The 17,947-nt window shown below is 34.4% G+C and overlaps 1 protein-coding gene across 1 annotated transcript in view; it reads left to right on the top strand.

Annotated features, from left to right (window-relative positions):
* The first annotated feature begins 4,262 nt into the window (after positions 1–4,262).
* SPMIP7 (sperm microtubule inner protein 7) overlaps positions 4,263–17,947 on the top strand; it is a 94,258-nt gene continuing 80,573 nt past the window's right edge. Inside the window, exon 1 of the mRNA XM_007500416.3 lies at positions 4,263–5,047. Coding sequence (XP_007500478.1) covers positions 4,486–5,047 — 562 coding nt within the window. The 5' untranslated portion in view covers positions 4,263–4,485. The remainder of the gene's footprint in view (positions 5,048–17,947) is intronic.

The following is a 17,947-nucleotide window of genomic DNA, read 5'->3' as shown; positions in this document are numbered from 1 at the left end:
CCTAATGAATATAGATGCAAAAATTTTAAATAGGATACTAGCAAAAAGACTCCAGCAAGTGATCAGAAGGATCATTCACCATGATCAAGTAGGATTCATACCAGGGATGCAGGGCTGGTTCAACATTAGGAAAACCATCCACATAATTGACCACATCAACAAGCAAACTAGCAAGAACCACATGATTATCTCAATAGATGCAGAAAAAGCCTTTGATAAAATACAACACCCATTCCTATTAAAAACACTAGAAAGCATAGGAATAGAAGGGTCATTCCTAAAAATAATAAACAGTATATATCTAAAACCAACAGCTAATATCATCTGCAATGGGGATAAACTAGATGCATTCCCAATAAGATCAGGAGTGAAACAAGGATGCCCATTATCACCTCTACTATTTGACATTGTACTAGAAACACTAGCAGTAGCAATTAGAGAAGATAAAGAAATTGAAGGCATCAGAATAGGCAAGGAGGAGACCAAGTTATCACTCTTTGCGGATGACATGATGGTCTATTTAAAGAATCCTAGAGATTCAACCAAAAAGCTAATTGAAATAATCAACAACTTTAGCAAAGTTGCAGGATACAAAATAAACCCACATAAATCATCAGCTTTTCTATATATCTCCAACACAGCTCAGCAGCAAGAACTAGAAAGAGAAATCCCATTCAAAATCACCTTAGACAAAATAAAATACCTAGGAATCTATCTCCCAAGACAAACACAGGAACTATATGAACACAACTACAAAACACTCGCCACACAACTAAAACTAGACTTGAACAATTGGAAAAACATTAACTGCTCATGGATAGGACGAGCCAATATAATAAAAATGACCATCCTACCCAAACTTATTTATCTATTTAGTGCCATACCCATTGAACTACCAAAATACTTCTTCACTGATTTAGAAAAAACCATAACAAAGTTCATTTGGAAGAACAAAAGATCAAGGATATCCAGGGAAATAATGAAAAAAAACACATATGATGGGGGCCTTGCAGTCCCAGACCTCAAACTATATTACAAAGCAGCAGTCATCAAAACAATTTGGTACTGGCTAAGAAACAGAAAGGAAGATCAGTGGAATAGACTGGGGGAAAATGACCTCAGCAAGACAGTATACGATAAACCCAAAGATCCCAGCTTTTGGGACAAAAATCCACTATTCGATAAAAACTGCTGGGAAAATTGGAAGACAGTGTGGGAGAGACTAGGAATAGATCAACACCTCACACCCTACACCAAGATAAATTCAAAATGGGTGAGTGACTTAAACATAAAGAAGGAAACCATAAGTAAATTGGGTAAACACAGAATAGTATACATGTCAGACCTTTGGGAGGGGAAAGGCTTTAAAACCAAGCAAGATATAGAAAGAATCACAAAATGTAAAATAAATAATTTTGACTACATCAAACTAAAAAGCTTTTGTACAAACAAAACCAATATAACTAAAATCAGAAGGGAAACAACAAATTGGGAAAAAATCTTCATAGAAACCTCTGACAAAGGTTTAATTACTCATATTTATAATGAGCTAAATCAATTGTACAAAAAATCAAGCCATTCTCCAATTGATAAATGGGCAAGGGAAATGGATAGGCAGTTCTCAGATAAAGAAATCAAAACTATTAACAAGCACATGAAGAAGTGTTCTACATCTCTTATAATCAGAGAGATGCAAATCAAAACAACTCTGAGGTATCACCTCACACCTAGCAGATTGGCTAACATAACAGCAAAGGAAAGTAATGAATGCTGGAGGGGATGTGGCAAAGTAGGGACATTAATTCATTGCTGGTGGAGTTGTGAACTGATCCAACCATTCTGGAGGGCAATTTGGAACTATGCCCAAAGGGCGACAAAAGAATATCTACCCTTTGACCCAGCCATAGCACTGCTGGGTCTGTACCCCAAAGAGATAATGGACACAAAGACTTGTACAAAAATATTCATAGCTGCGCTCTTTGTGGTGGCCCAAAACTGGAAAACGAGGGGATGCCCATCAATTGGGGAATGGCTGAACAAACTGTGGTATATGTTGGTGATGGAATACTATTGTGCTCAAAGGAATAATAAAGTGGAGAAGTTCCATGGAGACTGGAACAACCTCCAGGAAGTGATGCAGAGCGAGAGGAGCAGAACCAGGAGAACATTGTACACAGAGACTAATACACTGTGGTATCATCGAACGTAATGGACTTCTCCATTAGTGGCGGTGTAATGTCCCTGAACAACTTTCAGGGATCCAGGAGAAAAAAAACACCATTCATAAGCAAAGGATAAACTATGGGAGTGGAAACACCGAGAAAAAGCAACTGCCTGAATACAGAGGTTGAGGGGACATGACAGAGGATAGACTTTAAATGAACACTCTAATGCAAATACTATCAACAAAGCAATGGGTTCAAATCAAGAAAACATCTAATGCCCAGTGGACTTACGCGTCGGCTATGGGGGGTGGGGGGGAGGAAAAGAAAATGATCTATGTCTTTAACGAATAATGCTTGGAAATGATCAAATAAAATATATTAAAAAAATTGAGGTCTGGAACTGAGATTAATAATAAAAGTCTCTGTTTTAAAAAAAAAAAAAACCTCTGACAAAGGTCTAATTACTCAAATTTATAAAGAGTTAAATCAATTGTACAAAAAATCAAGGCATTCTCCAATTGATAAATGGGCAATGAATAGGCAATTTTCAGTTAAAGAAATCAAAACTATTAATAAGCACATGTTCTAAATCTCTTAGAGAGATGCAAATCAAAACAACTCTGAGGTATCACCTAACAACTAGCAGATTGACTAACATGACAGCAAAGGAAAGTAATGAATGCTGGAGGGGATTTGGCAAAGTCAGGACATTAATGCATTGCTGGTGGAGCTGTGAATTAATCCAACCTTTCTGGAGGGCAATCTGGAACTATGCCCAAAGGGCACTAAAAGACTCTCTGCCCTTTGATCCAGCCATAGCACTGCTGGGTTTATACCCCAAAGAGATAGTAAGGAAAAAGACATGTACAAAAATATTCATAGCTCTTTGTGGTGGCAAAAAATTGGAAAATGAGGGGATGCCCTTCATTTGGGGAATGGCTGAACAAATTGTGGTATATGTTGGTGATGGAATACTATTGTGTTCAAAGGAATAATGAACTGGAGGAATTCCATGGGGACTGGAACAACTTCCAGGAAGTGATGCAGAACGAAAGGAGCAGAACCAGGAGAACATTGTACACAGAGACCGATACACTGTGGTACAATTGAATGTAATGGACTTCTCCATTAGTGACAATGCAGTGATCCTGAACAACTTAGAGAAATTTATGAGAAAAACCACTATCCACATTCAGAGGAAAAACTGTGGGAGTAGAAACACAGACAAAAAACAACTGCTTGAATACATGGGTCAAGGGGATATGGCTGGGGAGGTAGACTCTAAATGAACACCCTAATGCAAACACCAACATGAAAATAGGTTCTGATTGAGGACACAAGTAATACCCAATGAAATTGTGCATCGGCTATGGGAAGGGTGGGTGGAGGGGAGGGAGGAAAATAATGTGATTATTGTAACCAAGGAATAATGTTCTAAATTGACTAAATAAATTAATTTTAAAAAATAAATTAAAAAATTAAAATTAAAAAAAGAAATCATAAATTTTCTGCTGAGTAAATCAAACATACTTTTTCAAAGCTCTATATATTGGTACAGGACTTATAGCTAACAAGATAACTAGAATTTACATCTCTCTTTAAGATTAACAAACACTCTACAGAGAATATCTCACTTTATCCTCAAAACCTGTTACAGACAGGTGATATTATTACCCATCTTTTAGAGATAAGGAAACTGAGGCAGATAAGATTAAGAAATTTGCCTAGGCTCATACAATTAGAATGTATCTGAGGCAAGATTGTCAGGTCCTCTAGATTCCAAGTCCAAAATTCTACCCACTGAACCAAATAGATGTTTGGAATATTTTTTATTTATATTTAATCTGACAATTAGATTGCCCATTTTGATGTATATTTTCTCATAGAATATTAGTAAAGAAGCTATAAATAAATATAATTAAACTCAATTTTTAAAAAAGGAAAACACCTTCATGGATTCTAGTAAAGAAATGATATCATGTATTATTTACTAAGGCTAATTGTCTCCCCTCCCCTCTGAAATTATATTATGATGCTTAAAATTCCATATTTCAATACTCAATGGTTTATTGTTGCCAAGCAACAAAGTAACTCATTCTTTCTGCAGCCATGTTCTTTAGCTACCTAACTGTCTTTTGGGGACAGTGAAAAGAGGTCAATTTTTTCCCCCCTTTTTGAAAGCAGTTTAAACTACACTGCAGGTTAGAGGCTTGAACAATTTTTTTTTTATTCTACACAAACTCTAATTTCTATTTAATGGAAAAGAGTTTTTGATGCCTTTATTTTGATTTGTGATCATTAAAATATTAGAAAAGCCAAAATGATATCAGATCATAAATTTGGACAGAACGTTGTCCCTCAACATCCCATCCATCCCATGGATGAAGTAAAAATACCACCGAAGAAAATGGATTACCAAAACTACTGTCATCTCCTAAGAAAAATGGATATGCCTTTTGTGAGAGGAACTGAGGATAGACACAACTTTGGTAGTTTTGAAGAGAAAAACAGTCCGGCTTTTGTTAAATTTCACCCTTATCCTTCTTCGGTCCAGCCAGACTATCATATATATCATCCTTATCCCCCACCTCCTGGGAGAGAATATCCTTTATCTCCACTTCGAGATAATGTAACATTGAATGATCCTTGTTCAGGGTTTATTAGTCCAGGAGGAGATGCTGAATTGCTGCCTGGAGTTGGCAGACACATCCCAAACCTAGCAAATTACTGCGATGTGAAGCCTCAACAGCGAATTCCTATGCCAAACTATGGATTGCACACAGACGTTAAGAGGCGAACAGTACTATTAGAAGAGTTAAATGAAGACCGAAGGTGGAATTCTAGGAAAGTGCCTCATGCTGCCATCAGGGCTAAACTTGGAGGTAAATATAAAGATATAAATTTCTTATTTAGCTCCAGAATGAGGGAAAGGTATGTGTGTATAAAATATTCAGAAATTAATTAAAATATAGCTATTAAGACAAAATATTTCATTATGGGCTATAAAATCAGTGATAAATAGCTAAGATTCTATTTTTATCAAATTAATATATAATTATGTTATCATTAAAAATGTTCAATATCTAAAGGATATGAGATCCCCAATATTATACTTGCCACCAAAGAAGAAATTGGTTGCCAATTTAAAATATACTTTTTTTCACTTCTTGATCAATTTGTCCCACTTTTGTCCTATTTCATATAATAATATTGGTATAACATTACTTAGATCTATCCATGATGCTGAAACATCACCAGGATATTACTAGGAGTCAAATTAAAGGGGCAGGTACAAAGCTATTTAAACCATACTGGGCGCAAGTGATTGCCTTATATTTTAAAGTTTCCTTAGGGCAAGAGATTAAGTAATCATTTTTCCTATATAGAATTATAGATAGATAGATACTAGATAGATAGATATAGAGATAATAGAATATATAACTTTGTTATAAAAAATACTTTCTAAATTTCCTACCTAATTTCAGACAATTGCTTTTTACCATCAAGATAGAAGAGTCATACCCAGATTTAAAGTATCTTTTAGAGACTTTTTATAGACTTTGAGGTGATATTTGTAAACGTGAAGACTTGACTTTTTTGTACCATCCCCTCAATAAACCCCTTGTCTCATTAGATATTGACACCTCCCTGGTACTGGCTCTCATCACTTCAAATCTGGACTATTGCAATAACCTGTTGGTTGTTCTGTCTGCCTAAAATCTCTCCCCACTCCAGACCACCCGCAATTCGGCCACCAAAGTGGTTTTCCTAAAACACAGTTCTGTCTATGTCACACTCCCCTCCCTCCCTGATTACTTAACTCTTTACTATTAATCCCATCACCTCAAGAATCAAATAGAAAATTGTCAGAATAGCATTCAAACTCCTTCATACCCTGCCCCCTCCTTACTTTTCAAGCTTACCTTGCACTCCTCATTCTACCCAGGTACTACAAAATCCAATGACATGGTGCTCCTTGTGGTTCCTCATGCATCTGTTCCTTACCCTAAATATTTTCACTGGCTGTCCCCCATGGTTGGAATTCTTTCCCTCCATATCTATACCTTATCTCTTCTGTGGCTTCTTTCAAGACTTGGCTAAATCCTATTTTCTATAACAAGCCTTTCCTAATCTTCCTTAATACTAGTGATTTCCACTCTTTTCGATTATGTCCAATGCATCTGATATACATCTTGTTTGTACATGGTTGTTTTCATGTTTTCTCCTACATTAGACTGTGAACTCCTTAAGCTCAGGACTGTCTTTTCCCTTGCCTTATTTTGCTAGCACTAAGCATAGAATGCCTAGTACAGAATAACCACCTAGTAAATATTTTATTGACTAACTGACTTGTATTTTAGGCATATCCCTTCATTTCAGAGAGGGGAATTATAGATATGGAATATTTATTTAATCTACTGTCAGACATATTCTATGTTGTTCAGTTTTGCTGAATTGCTTTTTTTTTTAAACTTTGTCGCCTGGAATATTCTCCCAAATAAGAGAGAGGAGAAGATATATTTGGAAATGAAAATGATATTTTAAAAATATTAATAAAAATGAGTACAGCTAAATGGAGCAATGGATAGAGAAGTAGGCCTAGAGTAGAGATTTATCTTCCAGAGTCCAAATCTAGCTACTACAATATTACAGACATGAGGTGTTGAAGGTTTGCACTGAAAGTGGTGGCTGTGTGAGTAAAGAGAGAGGGACATAGAAGGGAAATATTGGGAGGATGGGAATGACAAGACTTGAAAACAGATTGGATATGCAGTGTGAATGAGAATGAAGAGAAAAGGATGACATGAGAAGATGGTAAATTCCTTGACAGTAATAGGAAAGTTTGAAAGAGGGGAAACTAATGAGTTTTATTCTAGACATGTTGAGTATAAAATGCTAAGGTATATACTAGATACATTAGATAGGATATCTATTTCAAGATGTCCCAAAGGCATTTGGATGTGTGCTGAATATACAGTTCTGGGAATCATCTTGATAGAGATGATAATCAAATTCATGGTTGATAATAAGATCACTAATCACTAATTGAGATAGTTGAAAGAGATCTAGGAATAGGATTCTAAAGTTTTGGGGGAGATCCATGGGTAAGTCCTTGATGAAGGTCAAACAAAATTTCAAGGTAGTCAAGGAAGAGAACCAGTTACTATGAAAGCCAGGAGAGAGCAATGTCATGAAAATCTGGAGAGGAAAGAGTATCCAGAAAATCAGTGTGTTCATCTGTATCAAAGGCTGGAGAGGTCAAAAGGATCAAGATTAAGAAAATGTCATTAGATTTGGCGATTAAGCTATCATTTGAAACTTTGGAGTTGAATGCTGAGATCAGAAGCCACATTGCAGAGGTTTTATAAACAAGTGAACAGAGAAGTGGAGGCACCTAATAGAGGTGACTTTCTCAAAGAAATTAGCCAAAATAGAGAGAAGAGATGTAAGATAATAGCTAGTAAGGATAATGATAATCAAGTGATGATTTTTAGAGTATGGTGGAGATAAGGGCATATCTCTTGGCAGTAAGGAAGGAAATAGCAAATAAGGAAAAATTAAAGATTAGAGAGTGAGAATAATCTGGAGAAGAGGGTAGGAAATATGGGGGAAATGGGAGAAGATGAGATCAAGGGGACATGATGAGGAATTTGCTTTATCAAAAGAGTGGAGAAATTTCTTTTTATGAGACAAGGTAAAAGAGACAATGAAGAATAATATATGAATGATCTGAAATGAAGAGAAAGGGAGGAGAAACTTTTGGCTAATTACTTCCATTTTGTCTATTAAATATGAAATAACTACCAACAAACTTTTTTACTGAATTAGAAAAACAAACATAATAGTTCATTTGGAAGAACAAAAGATCAAAGATATCCAGGGAAATAATGAAAAAAAAAAATGTGAAGGAAGGTGGCCTTGCAGTTCCAGATCTCAAACTATACTATAAAGCAGTGGTCATCAAAACAATATGCTACTGGCTAAAAGATAGAAGGGAGAATCAGTAGAATAGACTTAGAGTAAGTGACCTCAGCAAGACTGTCTATGACAAACCCATAGATCCCAGCTTTTGGGACCAAAATCCACTATTTGATAAAAACTGCTGGGAAAATTGGAAGACAGCATAGGAGAGATTAGGTTTGGATCAACATCTCACACCCTACACCAAGATAAACTCAGAATGGGTGAATGACTTGAATATAAAGGAAACTATAAGTAAATTAGGTGAACACAGAATAGTATATATGTCAGATCATTAGGAAAGGAAAGATTTTAAGACCAAGCAAGAGTTATAAAAAAATATAAAATGTAAAATCAATAATGTTGATTACATTAAATTAAAAAGATTTTGTACAAACAAAACCAATGCAACCAAAATTAGAAGGGAAGCAACAAACTGGGGAAAAATCATCATAACAAAAACCTCTGACAAAGGTCTAATTACTCAAATTTATAAAGAGTTAAATCAATTGTACAAAAAAATCAAGGCATTCTCCAATTGATAAATGGGCAAGGGACACAAATAGGCAAATTTCAGTTAAAGAAATCAAAACTACTAATAAGCACATGAAAAAGTGTTCTAAATCTCTTATAATCAGAGAGATGCAAATCAAAACAATTCTGAGGAATCACCTAACGCTTAGCAGATTGGCTAACATGACACCAAAGGAAAGTAATGAATGCTGGAAGGGATGTGTCAACGTCAGGACATTAATGCTTGTGGAGTTGTGAATTGATGGAGGGTAATTTGGAACTATGCCCAAAGGGCACTAAAAGACTGTCTGCCCTTTGATCCAGCCATAGCACTGCTGGGTTTATACCCCAAAGAGATAATAAGGAAAAAGACCTGTATAAGAATATTCATAGCTGTGCTCTTTGTGGTGGCCAAAAATTGGAAAATGAGGGGATGCCCTTCAATTGGGGAATGGCTGAACAAATTGTGGTATATGTTGGTGATGGAATACTATTGTGCTCAAAGGAATAATAAAGTGGAGGAATTCCATGGGGACTGGAACAACTTCCAGGAAGTGATGCAGAGTGAAAGGAGCAGAACCAGGAGAACATTGTACACAGAGACTGATACACTGTGGTACAATTGAATGTAATGGACTTCTCCATTAGGGGCAGTGCAGTGATCCTGAACATCCTGAAGGAATCTATGAGAAGAAAACATTATCCACATTCAGAGGAAAAACTGAGGCAGTAGAAACACCAAAGAAAAATAACTGCTTGAATACATGGGTCGAGAGGATATGACTGGGGATGTAGACTCTAAATGAACATCCTAATGCAAACACCAACAACATGGAATAGTTCTGATTGAGGACACATGTAATACCCAATGAAATTGCGTGTCAGCTACGGGAAGAGGTGGGGGCAGGGGTGAGGGAAAGAAATATGATTCTTGTAACCAAGGAATAATATTCAAAATTGACTAAGTAACATTTTCAAAAATAAAATAAAATTAAAATAAATATGAAATAAGATCCTGCACTAAGGTTTTTGAGATGCTTGAGGAGGGATTGATCTTTTGTGCTTGATCCATTTTATTCATCCAAGTGTCTTCTGTTCTTTTACAACATGATGAATATGAAAATATTTTTTGTATGATAGCACATGTTTAACCAGTATGAAATTGCTTACTCTCACAGCAACAGGGAAGAGGAGGGAATGAGGAAAAGAATTTGGAACTCAAAGTGTTAGAAAACAAGGGCCAAAAAATAGTTTTTACCTGTATTTGAGGAAATAATAAAACATTATTAGAGGATTTAAAAAATAGCATCTAGCCTATGTAATAAAGACTTCCTTCTAGGTCTTTTTAAATTTTAAAGCTACCAGGATATTACTGTGAGGAGGTGTTTGGCTGCCCTTCTGTTATCCTATTATCCTCAACTGTACCACATGATCAGCCTACATCTTTTTTCAATTCATATATTTCTTCAATGATATTGCTTATGCTAATTCTTTAATATGTTTGATCTTGAAATATTATTTAGCTTACATGCACACCCATTGCCACACATCTGCCTTGTCCTTTTGGGCACTATAAGATTTATTTGCTCTGAAATTGTGCTGTCGTGATACATGGCTGTAGAGTACTGGGCAGGTGGATTGCAATTGTGAGATTTTCTTTTGACAATATAGGCCTTTTTATTATAGAGGAGCTTAAGATCATTGAAAACACTATATAATTTCCCAGATACAACTTATCCATTCTAATGCTCTTCTCTTCTCAACCCAACTCATTGTTCATCTAGATTGCCTCTCCAGTATACTAACTTAATGAACTGACCTCTCAATTGCATAAACTTGAACAATAGATATTTTTCATTCATTTTGATTTTTCTGTATGAATTTCTAGGTCAAACTATTTTTAAGTAATCATGGACCTTATTGAGAAAGCTCTTTAATCTTCTAGGGCTTGAATAGTTTCATCTACAAATAAAAGCATGTAGACTTTAACATTTTGAGACTGCATTTATTCCTCATTTGGCATTAGTAATCACAGGACCGTTGAGTAGAATCATCCTTGTGATGATTAATTATTTGATTAATAATTGTTAAAAACTTTTTTCCGTATGATTGGAAAATATTTAACAAAGTAAATAAAAACATTATAAAAATTAATCCCTAAATTCATTTACTTATTTAATTCCAAACTTGTAGAACTACCAAAGGTTGCTTTATAGAAGTAGAAAAAATAGCAGTGAAATTTATTTAGAAAAAAATCGGTTAAGAATCTCAAGTGAAATAATGAATGAATGTGAGAAGGAAGGTGGCCTAGTCATAGTACTAGATCTCAAATGATACTATATATGTCACTAATACTATACCATAACTCAGAAATCAACAAAATAATTTGGTAACTATTTAGAGATAGGTCAGTTGGCAGAAATGATTAGGTACATATCATACAGAAGCAAATAAATCCAGCACTTGATAAACCTTGTGTATGATAAAACCCTAAACCCTGATTTTGAGTTAAGGACTTACTATTTGATAAAAACAAATAGAAATACTAAACAGAAGTCTAAAACCCGAATTAATTGTCTTATGAATAGACAGTTGGTCACATAATAGACAAATTAGAAGATTAAGGCAGAAATTGCCCTTCACATCTATGATAGTGGGAAGAAAAGTGTTCATGAATAAATAATGAGTAGTGAATCAGAGAAGATAAAATTTTGAACAATTTTGATTACATAAAACTAAAAAGGTTGTTCACGAACCAAATATAATGAAACTAAGATTAGAAAGGAAATAGACAATTAGGGAAAATAATCTTTGTTGCTATCTATGATAAAGGTCTTAATTCAAACTTATAAGAATAAGAATCATTTGTCACTTGTCATTTGCCACTTATATGGTCAATTGATATAAATCAGCAATTCTCAAGGAAGACATCCAATCTATGAAGGAATGTACCTAATTATTAACAATTAGTGAAATGTAAATCAAAGAAATTCTTAGACACTATCTACACCAATCAATTTTTGCAAGTTTGTTTTTTGAGTTTTTCGAGTAAATGACAAATTTTGCAAAAGCTAAGGAAAATAAGACACACTTATGCACTGTTTGTAAATTTATGAATTGCCATTCTAGAAAGTAATTTGGAATTATGTTCCAAAACTTATTAAATTACACATACCTTTTGCCTAGTGTTATCTATATCCCAAGGAGATCAAAGAAAGAGGAAACAGTCCAATAGCTACAAAATATTTAAAGGAGCTCTTTTTGCAGTGGAAAATAACTGTTAATCAAAGAGGGAGCTCCTTAATGGGGTTATTTTGAAGTCAGTACCTAGAACATAGTAAATGTGTGAAGATAGGATTAACTCTCCCCTTGTCTATTTTTAGATAATCAAATCAAGAACTTAAAGTACCCCTACTTACCATTAAGTATGTGAGTTCAGAGTCATTTAGAGTAAGCTCACACCTCCAAAGGCCACTACCCCACCCTCTTGTGTGATGCTTAGGCAAATTGAGACAGCCATTGGTTTTGGTGAAGAAGGAGGAGTGACAGAAAGTGACAGGAAGTAACATGAAAAAAGAAGCACAAAAGAAGAGACCAGCATGGTCTAGCATTCATTCCCTTCCTGACATTTCGAGAGAGTGGTTCTGGAGACTCCTTTCCTGTCTTGAAGTAAACTTTTTCCCTGGATCCTGCTTGCTGGGGGAGTGGCTGAGATTCCGGCCTTGGCTTTGGAGGATGTTGCATTGGTGGAACCCTGGCTGAAGACAACACTAGCAAATCTGGTTGAGGATGATTACTGGGAAATCCATGTGGAGATAGTCTTTGGGAAGCCCCTACCAGTGCTGAGCCAAACTTTTCTGAAGAAAGGCTGGTAGGTTTATTAGAAATCTGTTTATCTAATATTTTACACTTTTACTCTTTCCACCTCTTTGTAAATAAAACTTTGTAAATAAAAATGACTTAAGCTCTAATATTTTAAAATCACCAAGTGCAATATTACTTTATAACTCTCATATTTAGCATAAATGCTAAATTTGAACTCTTACACATGTATATTAAAATGTTTATTGTATATGTATTATAGTATATATGAAAGTAATAAAATCTATTATATTGTAAGAAATTATGAAAGGGATAGTTTTTGAGAAACCTAGCTTAGATTTGATGTAAACTGACGCAGAGGGAAGTTAGCAGAACCAAGAAAACAATTTATTGTAACATCAACATTTTATAAGTGAATAATTTTGAAAGCCTTAAGAACCACAAAATATGCATCAATCAACCATAATTCCCGATGACTGATGATAAAGAATGTTACATTTCTCCTGGCAGGAAGATGATGAATCAATATGTGGAATGAGACATTTTTTGGACTTGCTCAATACAGGAGTTTAATTTGCTTGATTATACTGTTACATGGATTTTATTTTGTTCTTGTTTTCTTTTTCAGTGGGAGTGGGAAGTTAGAAGTAGGAAGGAGAAAAACATACGCTTGTAAATTGAAAAAATTTAATTAAAAAAATAAAAGATGTAGACTAGTGATTAGAAAAATGATTCATTAGCTATTTTCAACCAAACAATAAATATTTGTTAAGTGTTAATATAAGTTTCAGACAATATTAGGCCCTCGAGATATAGAGAAAGGTAAATTTGTATTTATCAATTAATTAGGAAGAAAAAGTCAAGGATCAAGATGTGAGCAATAATGATGAAATATGGGTCACTAAAACATTTTTCGCTTGCAAGAAAGAGAGCAAAAGGACATTCAAGAGGAATCAGTTAATCTGGACAATTTTGAAAGTAATACACGGAAATTTTTTTTTAAGTTATGTAGGGGCCAGCAGCTGGCTCAGTGAACTGAGAACCAAACCTAGACATAGGATATCCTGGGTTCAAATGTGGTCTCAGACACTTCCTAGCTGTGTGACCTTAGACAAATAATTTAAACTCTCATCGCCTAACCCTTATCACTTTGCTGCCTTGAAACCAATACACAGTATTGATTCTAAGATGGATAGTAAGAATTTTCATAAAAAGTTATGTAAAATGGAGATTCATGGCTTCATATGGAATCATCTTCTTTGTTCTGGCATGTGATTGCAAAATGCATCTCTCCTTTTTTTTTTTTTTGAAGGGGTATAAAAATAAAGAGAGAAAAGGCAAAAATTAATCTTCAACCCCATAAACTTAAAACAAGAAAAAATTCTCTAAAGCCTTAGTAATTAAGCCTGCATCAACACGAGATGACAAAACATCTTTAAATGATGTAAACCCTACTGATATAGCAGCAGAGAACTGAACTATGTAAGGGTCTCACAACATAAACATCTCTAGTCCTACTATGTTCTAGGCCTATCACAGCCAATTCAAGCAGCATAATAGTGTTTTGAAATGGTCTGTGATGTCCCCTCCTTTGGCCCTTCAGGAAAATTACTCTGAACTAGCCCCATCCCCCCATAAACAAAATATAAAATGAAGAAAATGTTCCTGCAACCACCTCATGCGAAAAAGTAGATACTGCTATTGTAGGGGCAAGTTTGTGTTCAGTGGGCTGAATCAAGCCTCTCTGAAAAGACTTTATTTGTACCAAAGAACTCCAGATAGATGTATACACCCCACTGCCCTAAGGTCCTATGTAGGAGACAGCACGTTTGCTGCAACAATACAATTTTAGGGAACAATGAGCTGGAAAGCCTAATACAAACTACCAAGAATAGAAAAGTCCAATGTAAAGACTGAAAGATAAAATGTCCAAGAAAAGAAAAAAAAAAGTTTAGACATAGGCCTAGCTCCAAAGAAAATAAAACAACATGGGAATTGATAAAGACAGAAAGAAAAATGAGCAAGCAATTCCAAAAAAGTTACAGTACAATAAATGCACATAAAGGAAAACAAACAACAAAAAAAGAAGGAAAGAAGGAAAGAAAGAAAGAAAGAAAGAAAGAAAGAAAGAAAGAAAGAAAGAAAGAAAGAAAGAAAGAGAGAGAGAGAGAGAGAGAGAGAGAGAGAGAGAGAAAGGAAGGAAGGAAGGAAGGAAGGAAGGAAGGAAGGAAGGAAGGAAGGAAGGAAGGAAGGAAGGAAGGAAGGAAGGAAGGAACGAAGGAAGGAAGAGAAAAACAAATTCTAACTACCTGGAAAATAGTGAATCAAGAGCAAAAAAATTCATAATCATTCAAAAATATATAAAACCTTTTAAAACCTAGACTTGAAATGAGAGCTTTCAAGAAAGGAATAAGTAAAATTAACAGACTAAACAATAAAAGACATTCTGAGAATCTCTCCAAATTAATAAAGGCTTAAAAAAAGAGAATGACATAGCTATAAATCCAAAGAAAGTAGAAGAAAATTCGGCTGAAGAAAAGGCCAAAAGTTTAAAAGGATACATGAATCCTATACAACTCAAAATAAGGAATCCTTTAAAAAAAAAAAAAAACTCTTACCTAACATCTGAGAATCAATACTTTGTATTGGTTCCTAGGCAAAAGAGTGTTAAGGGCTAGGCAATGGGGGTTAAGTGACTTTGCCCAGGGTCGCACAACTGGGAAGAGTCTGAGTCCAGATTTGAACGTGAGACCTCCCATCTCTAGGCCTGGCTTTCAATCAACTGAACCACTCGGCTGCCCCCTAAAATAATTAATCTTAAAAACAGATCACATAGAATTAATTTAAGGACCATAGTTATTCCAGAAAAAAAAGGGATACATTACAAATGCTAAAGACCATACCACTGGAATTAATACAAGAAAATTACCACGAAGTTATTAAAAGAGATAGTAAATTATTCATTGATAAAATCCATAGATGTCTGATAGTGCAAAAACCCTGTTTAAAATTCCAAGGGAAATGATTATAGAATCACAGTAGCAAACAACACACTTTTTCAAGCAGCCAAAAATTTTAAAAGAAGTTCTGAAAGACTGTCCATTCAAATAGCCCAAATTATTCCACATTAGAGAGAAATTACAAAGAAGATCAGAATATGCTATTAAAAATGGGGGGAAAGTAGAAATTTAAATAAATTGAAGAACTTTGGGATAGGATATAAACAGGAGCAAGAGAGAACCTGTAGGAATAAACTAGTATCAAATTCATATAAGAAAAAGAAACATAGGGATGAAAAGTCAGATTGTCTTGCAGGGGACCACATTTAATATCTTTCTTCCTTGGTGGATCCTTCCAGACCTTGGGCTCGATTGACATCTTTTTGGGAATCCAGGGCCGTTTCTAGAGTACAACAAGTTATCTACAAGTATACTTTATGCATTCTGATACTTTTGAATTCATAATTTTGTCAGTGATCTCCTTTGACACCAATAACAACTACAAGTACAGCTTAGTAGTACATTGCCAAGAGTTCCTACATTTAAAAAAATTCACCATCTTCCAGACAATCTTATTCTAGTAACCTCTTTGTTGGTTATTTCTGATTTCTCAATTATATGGCTTATTTGAACACAATGGTTTACATATTTTTGTTCCCACTAGACTGTGAATATCTTGAAAGCAGGAACTATCTTTTATCTTATTTTGTATCCTCAGTACTTACTGCCAGATTTGGCACATAGTAGGCACTTAAATGTTCTGTTGGTTGTTTGTTTTTTTGACTGACTGACTAGCCAACAACTTTATTATGAGAAAGTCTTTCCAACTTAATGATACTGGTGGTCCACGAATCATAGTTATATAGTCTGTCATTGGGTTTATATTCATTAAAAAATAGTGCCAAAATAGAATTTATGTGGCATTTTGTTTTCATAATAGTAATACAAAGCAATGTACATGCAAGGTTTTCATAGAATTGTATTGCTGGAAAGGATTCTGACTTTATTTTGTTAAATCTTACCTAAATCATATATTCATGTCTACACTATCCTTAACAAGTAGTCATCTAACCTTAAGTTAAATACCTACATTGACAAAAAATTGAGAAATAAACCCATTTTGTTTTTAAGAAGCTTTAATTACTGGGCTGTTTTCTCATATATTACTTGTAATGAAATAAAATTTTCCTTCTATATTTTCTACTAGTCAGTTTCTGGAATTCATGATCATAATAACTCAATTTTTAAAAATTATTTCATAATTAAGTGAGTTTTTCTCTAAGTTTTTCCCACATTCTTCTCCTTGGAGGCAAAAATCCTATTTTCCCATATTAACATTTCTACTCATGACTTCCAGAATATAAACATAAAATACAGCATCAACTTCTAACCTTGATCTGTTAACTGAGTGATTGATTGGCAAACCTTTGAACAGAATGTAAATGTTAACAGAATAAGAAACTATCCCATCCTAAAATTAATAAGAGAGAGTTTCATTCTTGTCAGGAGAACAAGATTATAACAGGCTTTGGATTGTTGTGGTGGATTAAAATTTGTCATCAAGGCAAGAGCTGATAGCAGTGCAATTACTGTATGTTGTATCTACCAGAGGACACCAACAACCACCCAAGAACAGATCTTGTGGAAGATTAAGTGTATTAGCAGTGGCAGCTGCCAGATGTAAAAATAGGAAATTAAAATGTACAATAATAGAGGAGAGTGATCTGAAGCTAATTAACTGTTAAATAAACTCATATTCTACTAATCAAAAAGGAATATGTAGCTGCTCAAATTTATGTAAATCATAACTCAGAACATCTACATATAGAGCTTTTCTAGCTGTCAATTGTCTTTGACTTCAGAGATACAGATCATTAACCAGGGGACTTAAGATATAATTCCAGATTAATATCTTTGAAGTATATTTTTCAATCTTGTGAGCAAATATCTTTAATTAGAAAGAAAAATAACAAAAATAAAGTATTTTAATAATGATGATATTCAAGATTTTAGAGTTTTAAGGTACCTTTCTTATTCAACTGTCTTATTTTAGAAATGTTTGTAGATGAAATCATTCATAAGTATTAGTGACATTTATGTTCAATAATTACTGCCAGTGAAAACTGAGGTTCATAAAAGTTAGGTGACTATCCTCTATCTGGGTTATAGCAAGAACAACAACAACAACAACAACAACAACAACAACAACAAAAACAGTCCAGCATTCAAGAAGCTTACCATTTAATTGAAATAATAAGACATGAACTTGCAAAATGCTAAATAAAAATGAAAGAAAATAAAACACAATTTAGTATAATCCAAGAAGTAATCAATCAATAAGCACTTATGAAGCATTTATTAGGAAGAAATAGTCTGTGCCCTTACATTCCATTTGGGGAGAAAAGGTATATATAAATGAATACCTACAAAGTAAAAACAGGGTAGCTATAGAGGAAAGGCCTCCTGAAGAATGTGGCACTTGACCTG

Source organism: Monodelphis domestica, chromosome 7 (genome assembly GCF_027887165.1).
Source record: "Monodelphis domestica isolate mMonDom1 chromosome 7, mMonDom1.pri, whole genome shotgun sequence".
NCBI classification, from domain to species: Eukaryota; Metazoa; Chordata; class Mammalia; order Didelphimorphia; family Didelphidae; genus Monodelphis; species Monodelphis domestica.
The sequence above is the reverse complement of the archived record's forward strand: the minus strand, read 5'-3'. Positions and strand labels throughout refer to the sequence as shown.